Below are 11,116 nucleotides of genomic sequence, written 5' to 3' on the forward strand. Positions count from 1 at the left end.
AGTATGTAATTGCGACCAAGATATAGCATGTAAGTCTTAGATTTATCTACATTTTAATGTCCATATTTGAGCTACTGTACAGCGACTATCGGAGATGGGGAAACTGAAATGTTATTTCTGCAAGTTTAGAAACTCACGTAGGGTAGAAACTGTTTGTACATGATGGAAGCGCTGTATCCCCCAGTTTGTCTAGAATCAAGAAAGCGACAACCATCATCTTCTCCCGTTGTCGGTTCACCATTCTGCACCTGACACTCTGGGGACCATTCTCCTGAGTTACACAAGAAGAAGATAAAAATATGTGAGAGAAGAGAATGAATTTAGGTGTTGAAAGACGCGCGAGTATAAGAAATACCCCACTCATGCATATCGCTGTTCCACTGTTAATGGCGACTGAGATCTAGTGACATTCAGGCAAACCAAAGGCATTCCCATGGGCACAAACTGCGCCCCACTTCTTGCAGACTTATTTTTGTATTCGTATGAAGCAGAGTTCATACAATCACTTCAGAAATTTGCGTGTAAAAGGATTGCCAAGCGATTTAACAACACCCACAGATATATCGATGATCTCATCAGCTTAAACAATCCTGGTATATCCAATTATCTACACCACATCTACCCAGATGATTTAGAAATAAGGAAACAACTGAAAGTGTGGACTCGGCTTCATACCTAGACGTATTATTTGAAATTAGACAAAATACACTCTATACTAAGCTGTATGACAAAAGAGACAATTTCAATTTTGAAATCATAAACTTTCCCTTTTTGTCGAGCAATATACCATCATCTCCAGCTTATGGTGTGTATATTTCACAACTCCTTAGATACAGTAGAGCATGCAATTCATATGAAGACTTTCGAGTTATACACAGCCTATAAGCTCAAAAGTTAGTGAGGCAAGGATTCTCAGAAAGTAGATTAGTGAAATAATTTAAGAAGTTCTACGGTACATACGGAGATGTTGTATCAAAATATGACCTGTCTGTTACTCAAATGATGAGTGACAGCATACCAAATTTTGACTCACAAAAGTAATTTGGTGAATTCACCAAATAACAATGAATTTGTCGCTTTGGGTCAATCTTGACGGGTGCGGCTAGCTGGCAGGGTACGCTTACCCATTCCGGACACCTGGTACCACCACTATTTTGTGGTTCAAGATGACCCCATTGCCTTTGTCATTTTCAATATGTTCCTTGGACCTGGTAAATTTCATAGTTACCTTGAATGATAACGATTATTGGACCTAATTTGATGTCTATTGTAAATTCAAAATCTTGTCAAACAACAAAGCTACTCCGGTTCTGCTCAAGAAGAAGTCTTTTACAAAGAAGTCCTGTTGCAAAGGGCTAGTTAAGTTTCAATAGAGAGTGTTTTGTTGGATAATGTTGGGTTCAGCAAGTGCGCACGATCTTTTATATATTTCTTTTTGTTTGCTTGTTTGTGTTTCATTTGTTTATTTGTCCCTTTCTTAACTTTAAAAAGACCAGCATTTACTCGGACAATTTACTCAGTATATAACACTTCCAGTTTGCACCAGGGGAAATAAAGCACGTCTATTTGCAAAGTGTTCTTTATTCATGTATTCATGACAAATGCTAAGTGATTCATGTTCCATCGAACATTGCCACTTACCTTGGATACCCAGTGAACAACGAGTTGCCTCGACGGTTCCACTACTTGATGTATAATATATTGGGTCCCTTGATCTTCTTGGATACTCGTCGTAAACACCGTAACGAAGGTGACCCCACTCGTGAACGACCAACTAAAACGGAAAGCGAAAAAAACTGACTAGGTAGATTTTAATATTGTTTCCAAAGTACGATTTAATAATAAAATCATCAGTCTATAATAACGTTTCAAACGGGCAGTGAGTGAAAAAAAAAAAAAAAAAAAAAAAAAAAAAAAAAAAAATATATATATATATATATATATATATATATATATATATATATATATATATATATATATATTAATACGTGTGAAAAATATACAAAAATTCTCTTCTCTTTTAAACTTATTAATTCGCCTTGGTTTTCTTCTTCCGCTGCTTGTCTCTAACAGATTTGGGCTGCCCGGATAAGGTCATATTACATTGTCATTTCTACACCGTAAGATGTGCCTACCTTTCCGGCGGTTCCGTATCGCCTTTGCTCTAATGGATCCAGTATGTACTGTGGCGTGAGATGCATGTATCTACCACTGACCCCACATTCTGGTACACCAGCTACATAGGGTCCACTTTGACCTTCTGCAATGATGATATTACTCTTGTCGTATCTTTCATAGGTCAATGGGTCGTAGGTTAGAGAGTCAGACCAATTTTTCGGAACTGAGATTGTGATTTCTTTAAAGTACGAACGGTTTCTAAAAAAGCAAAAGTGAAATTGTACGTCATTTATTGACGGATCATATTTTCCTGTATTATGAAGATTAGGTTTGTGTTTTTCAACATAGAAACAGATGTTGTGCTACTTCTTGACTGTATCATTACATGAAAACTGATATGTGTTGGCAACATCGGGTCGTGTTGTGGAACAATGGTTAAAGTAGAACAACCAACATTTTCTCTTTGCCGAATTTTTACAAATACAATTTGTAAAATCAGGGCAGTATCAAACAATAAGCAGACATGAACTGAAAATGCTCAAGTGTTTCATTATGTGATTTGGATGGCATACATATATGGCAGTTGTCGACACTAAATTGAACGACACCGATGACGGGCGATCAGTTAGGGATCTAAAACGATGCTTAAAATTAAAACAAAAAGGCAGTCGTTTTAAACCATGACAGACAGACAGACACACACACACACACACACACACACACACACACACACACACACACACACATCTTAATATAGATCACAGGACAATGCCCTTCCACTTTTTCGCAGCATGCTCATAATTAATTTACAGTGGCCCCAGACGCGCAGGGAAGCACGCAACGACACGCAATATACAGTGTATATCTGATTCAGAACTTTTTAACCAGAAGAGACTAAATTATGCGATTTATGCCATTTGTCTTCCCTGCATTGATGTTATTGAGTGATACGACAATTTGTGAATAACTATCAACAATCTATTCCATTTCTAAATAAAGTAGAATTGGTACTGTATTTTAAACTTACCATAAAGAGTGTAATTTAACTATTTTCATTCTTTTGTTTACATTACCTTAAGCTTATTCGTTTCATTACAGTATATTGAAAAATAAAAAATTAGCCTTGCCAGCACAATGCATCAGTGTGTTATGTAATGTTCTTGTGCACAAACGATTTCAATTCCAGACAAAAATTCGGCTGTCGACGATAACATCAGTCATTACCTACACATACAGACTGCGTTCACAAGTTAAACACCAGGCACTTTGTTGTGATACGATTTTGAGAGTAAAAAAATGAATGATATTTTACAAACAGAAAATACACAAAAAGTGACACCATTAACACGATTTAATCTGCAACTGTTTCATCTATTTACGCTTTGTGTCAGGATAATTTAAATCATAATTATCGTTGATTCAACTAGTCGAGGGAGCGGGTGACGATTCTAAAAAAGGAATATTTTACCTCGTTGCCGTGTAGAGATCGGCCGACCCAGCCGTGAACACCTCTTTGATTTTTTCAACCAGCTCTTGATTTTCAGCCACACCTTCGTCTATGCCGATGAGAATGCCTGTATACCCGTTATTGTTGAGGGATATTTGCTGTTGTATTCCACTGGAATGCATACAACAGTCAACTTCATTGTTGATCCATGACAGAGAAACTAGCGCAGGTATCAACCACACTATGTCGACCTTGGAGCACATCTCTCTTTATCCTTCCAATGCGTCATCAAATGACGAAAAAATATAAAGAGAAATAAACACGATCGGAACTAATTTGGGATAATTTGATGGCGAAGAATGCCGATTTAATCTACAAATGTAATCTCATCTGGTTTTCTTTTTACATTACACACTGATGAGTAATTTGTTATATTGCAACATTCAGCTATAGGGCACCTACCACTTTTGGGAAATTTGAAAAATATGAAAATCCAATCATCCCAAACTAGTTCCAATCGTGTCAATAGCTCATACCAGATTTTTTATAAAAAATTCACATTTCTTCAAATCTTATCTGTGTTTGTATACAAATTGAGATTTGAGCGTTACACACAGCGTTTTGTATTTCGTGCATGAAATTAATTTCAAATTTGAAGAAAGTTGGTCTTTGTAAACGCATCGTTATTTGTTCAAACACTTCATGGCCTTTTTGCATATCAAATGTTGACGATACGTATGTCCTTGTGACATTTTCGGGTTTTATTTTCCCTATCTCACAGTGAAAAATACTTTTGCGAAGTGACTTTTTTAGCAAGCTGACATTTACAATACCCCATGAACGTTTGGATCGAAATAATTCGCCAAAATGTTTTGGTTAAGTTGTCCGCTGATATTTTTGTGAGTTGTTTTAAGGATACGACTCAGGTTCATTGACACGCATTTTCGATCCGCATTTTCACATAGAAGAAGTGGTCACACACCCGACATGAGGTACTTTTTTATTAGCTCGGTCACGGAAGAGTTCAGAAAATTTGTTAGTTTTTCAAAAACAGTTCGCATACGGTTGTTTTACTCAAAAACGAGTGTTTTTGCGTTTTTTACTCAACAAAGTGTAAGTACAAATCTCCAATCGGCCTTGGTGATCTGTTTACGGCAATGAACGGCTAGGTATACTAGGCAAAAAACAGTGTCCCGGAATTTTGAAATTCGCTTTTGCTTTCGCACAATGAGCCTTCAAAGTGTCAACTTGATGATTTTTGCATAAATTATCGGCCTTTGTTAATGTTTGTCAGGATATCCTCACTTCCAGGCCTTTTATCGGAAATCTTAGACACGGTCTTTCGGATATATTCATTCACTGTAAATATGTGATAAATCAGGCTAATCTCTACAGGCCCTGCCGACTTATACTTATTTGAATAACGTACGCACTGCCAAAAACCGAACTCAGAAAATCGACGATTTGTGTAAACGACCTATGCGTCACACATTGTAGCCAAGACGTGCGACTTCGCGCACCATTTTCTGTGAATTGTATTACACCAGTACTTAATATTTCGCGTCACTTTTGTGAATTTAGAACGTGTTTGGGATTGCAGATCGTGTGAAAATAGAAAGAAATCATGCACCGAACTTGCAAATGCTCGGTGCCAGCAGTGGATGGTATTTACACAACAAACACAAACGGGTAATTCGCGATTTAATCCATTTGTTGAACGTTTAACTAGCATAAACACGATTGGAACTAATTTGGGATAATTGGATCTGTATATTTTTCAAATTTCTCAAAAGTGTTAGGTGCCCTACAGCTAAATGTTGCGATTTTACAAATTTCTCATGAAAACAAGTGTGTAACTTACAAAAAAATGCAGATGAGGTTACATTTGCAAATGTAATCAACACTGCTTCACCATCCAATTGTCCGAAATTAGTTCCAGTTGTGTTCATATTAACTGTATACTGTTGTCTCAACGGTTACAATCTGGTTACCAGAGTACACGGTCAAGACGAAGATGTCGAAACTTGTGTAAAATAGTCCACCCGATCGAGACCAATGCACTCGTTGCGTTGGGTCTTCACTTGTTCTTGATTCAAGTGGTCTACTTCCTGTCTAGCGATCGGCAATTTATGCATGTTCTTTGTGGGAAGTGATTGTCAAGTTCATGTTAGCGTTGACATCTGTGCGAACGGGACGTCAGTTGCTAGTTTTCCTACCTCAAGATGAGACGAATACATGTAACTCTCGACAACATAAAAATGTCAGGCGTAAAATTTTATTTTCTTAGCTTTTGCACTGCGCCGCAGACTTGTCGACCTTCGTTATGACGGAGAGATGGACTCGTGTTGTTGTTTTTTAACTTCATTATATGTGTTCTTCTTCTTGTGTGTCTTATATAGAGTACCGATTTTATCCAACTAATACTAACGCCGTAGCGTAGAACAGTGCAGATTGTAACACACCTCATCCGCAGTCTGTGTTCTAATTCGCCAATTGACAGTCACGTGGGATGCGTTCTTTTTGTGCTGATCCACGTAAACGACGTCATCAGGCATCATTTGTCGGAACTGTTGCCTGCCAGGCATCAGTTCCGAAAAATGATGCCCGCTGACGTCAAAAAACATTGGCGCATGCGCGAACTGGAATGTAAATAAAGATGCCGTCTGCGGACGAGCAAAACGATAGTCGAGAAATTTCTCGGTTTATCCTACTTTCTGAAGAAGAACTGAATGCTCTGGTTTCAAACAAGGACTCGAAACGAACGAAGACGATAATCAAAGGTGCATTGAACGTTTTGCAGAAGTATTGCGACCCTGTCGGCAAAAACTTTTTCTTGCTGAACCACTCCAACATATTACATCATATAGCTTACATGCGACAACTTTTGTGTATGGTACGTTCTTATGTATGACTACGGATGAGGTGTGTTACAAAACACATATTGACTGGCCATGAGGGCAACAGCGTACGTCTTTAACCCCTCGGGCCTGTGAGTCACCCCAAAAACAGACTGTTTCCCTCGGCCTACGGCCTCGGGAAACAGTCTGTTTTTGGGGGTGACTCACAGTCCCTCGGGGTACAGACGTATGCTGTTGCCCTCATGGCCAGTCAATATGTGTATACTGTCATCAGGTTCGCTTTGTGCCCCTCACTTGCTTTTTTCGACAGTTCTGAGCGCGAGCGCCAGCTTTGGTCTATTGGACGTGTTTGCCGTAGCGATACCGGCAGAGTTGAGAACGCCAGCATTGCGTTGAAGATAGCGCATGCGCACTATCCCGCGAAAACTATACATAATCTCTGCGTGTTTATCAAAGATATCGTGGTCGGTAATCCGCGACCGTGAAGACAAAGGGAAGTTGCCACTGTAGAAATATGTCAGGAATTACCCGGTACGATATGACCCAATATTTTCCGCCAAAAGTAAGACCAGGGGTTCGAAATTTGAAATTAAAAAAAAAATTGCTAAAATTCATCTTTGAACCTGAGTTGCATCGTTAATTTTAGGATGACAACTGTGTAGATAAGTGATAAAAGCTGCACGGAAGGAGAAATCTCATCATATGACATGACTGGGTAAGGAAACTGTTTAAGACTAAAAAATCATCATGATGGTAAAATGAGCACATTCTGTGGAAGATAGAACATTCTATGCTTTCTGTACATTTTCAACACACGCAAGTGCATCTGGTAGAACATGTAATGTCACCAAATAAAACATCTGTGCAGTGTGCGTACATCGTCAGCTTGCATTGATACAGGTTAAACATTTGTAGGCCGATGCCAAAGTTCAGTGCGCTGTGTTTTTGTTCTTGAGGCACAATGACTAGATTGTGTGATAGAAAGGCTTAATCAATCACTTAAATAAGGTATTAACAGAAAAAGGGAATGTTCACGGTGGGGGCTTGTCATGATCGTAAAAGTGGACAAAAGCCGAAAGCGCCAGCTTTGGTCTATTGGACGTGTTCGCCGTAGCGATACCGGCAGAGTTGAGAACGCTAAGCATCGCGTTGAAGATAGCGCATGCGCACTATACCGCGAAGACTGTACATAATCTCTGCGTGTTTATCAAAGATATCGTGGTCGGTAATCCGCGACCGTTAAGACAAAAGGGAAATAATGGCACGCGGTGTAGCTGACAATTTGCCATTTTAGTAATATTTCAGGAATAACCCGGTACGATGTGACCCAATATTTTTCGCCAAAAGAAAGACCAGGGGTTCGAAATTTGAAATTAAAAAAAATTGCTAAAATTCACCTTTGAACCTGAGTTGCATCGTTAATTTTAGGATGACAACTGTGTAGATAAGTGATAAAAGCTGCACGGAAGGGGAAAGCTCATCATATGACATGAGTGGATCAGGAAACTGTTTAAGACTAAAAAATCATCATGATGGTAAAATGTGCACATTCTGTGGAAGATGAACATTCTATGCTTTCTGTACATTTTCAACACACGCAAGTGCATCTGGTAGAACATGTAATGTCACCAAATAAAACATCTGTGCAGTGTGCGTACATCGTCAGCTTGCATTGATACAGGTTAAACATTTGTAGGCCGATGCCAAAGTTCAGTGCGCTGTGTTTTCGTTCTTGAGGCACAATGACTAGATTGTGTCAGAGTGATAGAAAGGCTTAATAAATGCATCATTGATTGGTGTGAAAGCGGTATCGATACTTTAATTAAGAGGAGCTCCCATGAAGGTGTGTTAAAATTGGTGTGATGAAGTACCTTTACAAGGGCTTGTAAATTAACTGGTAAAGTTAGCTTTCTAGCAGTATGAAATAATGACAAACTAAACAGCGATATTTTTTGTCTCGACTTGTTATACTATTACCATGGTAGCAGTAACCGACAATAACTTCAAACAATACAACACCAAGTAGCAACGATCATCAATCACTTTGAAGGCGAATTAAATAAGGTATTAACAGAAAAAGGGAATGTTCACGGTGGGGGCTTGTCATGATCGTAAAAGTGGACAAAAGCCGAGTACGAAATGGAAGAAAATATATAGTGCGATTTCCACCCTCCGAACTCCTGAAATACGTTTGCTACGTGGTCCTTATAGAAATCCATCACATTGTAAGCAAACCTTCTCAGCACCCTATCTCTACGACGTGCAATGCAACTATAAAACGGTGTTTGCTAAGTTTAGGTATGCATTGAACAATGTTGATTCAATCGACTGTATGCCTATCTCTGCCAGGTCGTACGTTATTTTTAAATATATAGTAATACCGTCGACGTGGAACTCACGGTTCCGTGATGTATCTCTTGTGAAAACACTTTTCATTGGTTCCGCTTTACAATGTAAACCATAAAGACAGACAAGTAAATCTGCCATTAGCTAAGTAAAAAACTGATACTTTCTACATCTCTTTCTTTGTCTGATCACGTCTGCGTACTTCACATTGTCTCAGTCTTCTGTCCGTGTCTCTTTCCAAGCTGCCCCTCTCATTTTGAATCACTCACTCTGTCCATTTCTGTTTCTGTCGCCTCTATATACCACTCTGAAGCAATCATCCCCATAATTTGTTTTTCTTTTCTACAAAAGCTTGGTCTCTCTTTTGTACCTTGCACGGAAATAAGCTCTAAACTTATATTATACCAAACGTCACAAAGTCTTCTAGACGTGCGTGGCATTCTGTACCTATGAAAGTACAGTATCAAGTCTTATCATATGACATGGAAAATATCTTTTACACTTGTGATGTTTACCGTAAAATGTCAGGCCTGACATGGGAAGGTAAACGTCATCAGTTTGAGCGCGCCGGAACTATTTCAAAGATGGCGACTTTCAATCAAAACAAACTCGCATTTTCTATCCATTCATTTTTTTTTAATTGTAGGATACGATAAAAAACCCCTTAATTTTGATGTACCTCGTTGGAAACATTTTTTGAAAAAGGCTGTTTAGAGGTTATCATATTAAACTGAATAAAAATATATTTCTCGAAACAAAGAACGGGAATCACGAGATCTCCCGGCCGCCCCCGCCCGCCAGCCGGCTCGCTTTGCCGCTCAACGGTGAAGAACGCGTACTGTAGAGTGTAGTGTGGTGTTGAGTGACCGTTCGATCGTAAACAACTTATTTCCGTTTGCAAAATGAACGCGCGGTACGTTTTGTGGGTAATTTTCGAACGGTTAAGCTCAAAAATAAACAAGTGTTTTGTCGTTGCCATTTATTTTTCCAATCCCCCAAATAAAATAATCACGATCAAATGAAATGTGCCTCTTCTAGATCTGGTGTCATTTTGTGCGGGAAACAACCTGATCTGTTGTCATTTGCCAAGATGTCGTTCGACTGTGACCTCAGCGAATTTGTAGCTCTTGCCGATTCTCTATCTGAAGACGAAATTTTCCAGCAGTTACCACCCTGGACATGCCATCAACAACTTAACAAAAACAACAACATCCACGCTATGCCAAATTCTCACTTGATGAGGAGGAAGAATTTGTCACCATGCAGAGAAAGAAAAATACCATCAGAAGTACCAACACTGCCGTCAAACAGTTCTCACTGTGGCTGAAGGCAATGAAACCGAACGAGCATCGACCACTCCTTGAAATTCAACCAACCGATCTCGATTCGTATTTAGCAGGCTATTTCCTGGGTACGAGACAGAGTGATGGTCCGGACACACTGACTGGCTACCAACGTGGGATAGACCGGTTTCTCCAGGAGGTTAATTACGGACACTCTATAATCAGAGATGACGAGTTTAAAAGATCGCGCAAATGTCTGGCCGCAAAACGTTCTCAACTGAAGAAACTAGGCATGGGAAACAAACCTAATGCAGCAGATGCCCTGACCAGCGAGGAGGAAGCGATCTTTGTGGAGAAAGGCATCGTTGGACGAAACAATCCTGAGTCCCTGTTTTACGCGGTGTGGTTAAACAACACAAAAATACTTGGCTTTCGGGGTGGACAGGAAAATCGTCAACTAGTATGGGGTGACATCACGCTCAAAGCAACGCCGAATGGATCTGAATACCTCGAATTTAACGAACGCGAAACTAAAACACGGCACGGAAAGATTGGGGCGATCCGGCAATTCAGCCCCAAGATCGTGCCGTCAGGATCGTGCCGTCATGGGCCGCATCACACACTCGCCTACGGCTCGTGTGTGATGCTGCCCATGACGTCACTCGTAGTAACGCATCTCTACTCACAATTGATATTGAGCGATAACCTCTAAGTGTCAGTTTTCTCTTCGCCGCTGTACCGTCTCGCACAGAATGATCCCATAAAGTGTTGAGGAGGAAATTATTGATTACAACGGTGTCAGTCTATTTTTGCATTAATATCGTCTGCTAGATTGATGGATAACTTTTGATTCAATGAAAGCAAGGATAACTTACACATTTCTTCAAGTAGTATATAAATTGTGACCGTCTGTCGTTAATTCCGACTAAGGGTTCCAGTAAGAACTTTAGAGAAAGACGAGAACGGTAAAAAAAGCCTCTTTCATCGTGACGTCTTTTTTTTCAAAAAGCATATGTAAACCAAGGAATTTGATGTGCCTGGTTATTCAGCTTTTTACTTACATA

At 39.5% G+C, this 11,116-nt stretch overlaps 2 protein-coding genes across 2 annotated transcripts; one reads left to right on the forward strand and one right to left on the reverse strand.

Annotated features, from left to right (window-relative positions):
* Positions 1-85: 85 nt before the first annotated feature.
* On the reverse strand, positions 86-3,828 carry LOC139119571 (calcium-activated chloride channel regulator 4-like). Its single transcript, XM_070683417.1, has 4 exons — positions 3,587-3,828; positions 2,136-2,376; positions 1,642-1,774; positions 86-271 (listed from the first exon to the last, which is right to left on the reverse strand). The coding sequence occupies exons 1-4, from the start codon at positions 3,826-3,828 to the stop codon at positions 126-128; spliced, it is 762 nt and encodes a 253-aa protein (XP_070539518.1). The 3' UTR covers positions 86-125.
* A 6,201-nt stretch (positions 3,829-10,029) lies between these two features.
* LOC139119572 (uncharacterized protein KIAA1958-like) lies at positions 10,030-10,764 on the forward strand. The gene has a single exon (XM_070683418.1). It carries the CDS (start codon positions 10,030-10,032, stop codon positions 10,762-10,764), a length of 735 nt encoding a protein of 244 aa, XP_070539519.1.
* The last annotated feature ends 352 nt before the right edge of the window (positions 10,765-11,116 follow it).

The sequence above is a fragment of the Ptychodera flava genome, chromosome 20 (genome assembly GCF_041260155.1).
Source record: "Ptychodera flava strain L36383 chromosome 20, AS_Pfla_20210202, whole genome shotgun sequence".
NCBI classification, from domain to species: domain Eukaryota; kingdom Metazoa; phylum Hemichordata; class Enteropneusta; family Ptychoderidae; genus Ptychodera; species Ptychodera flava.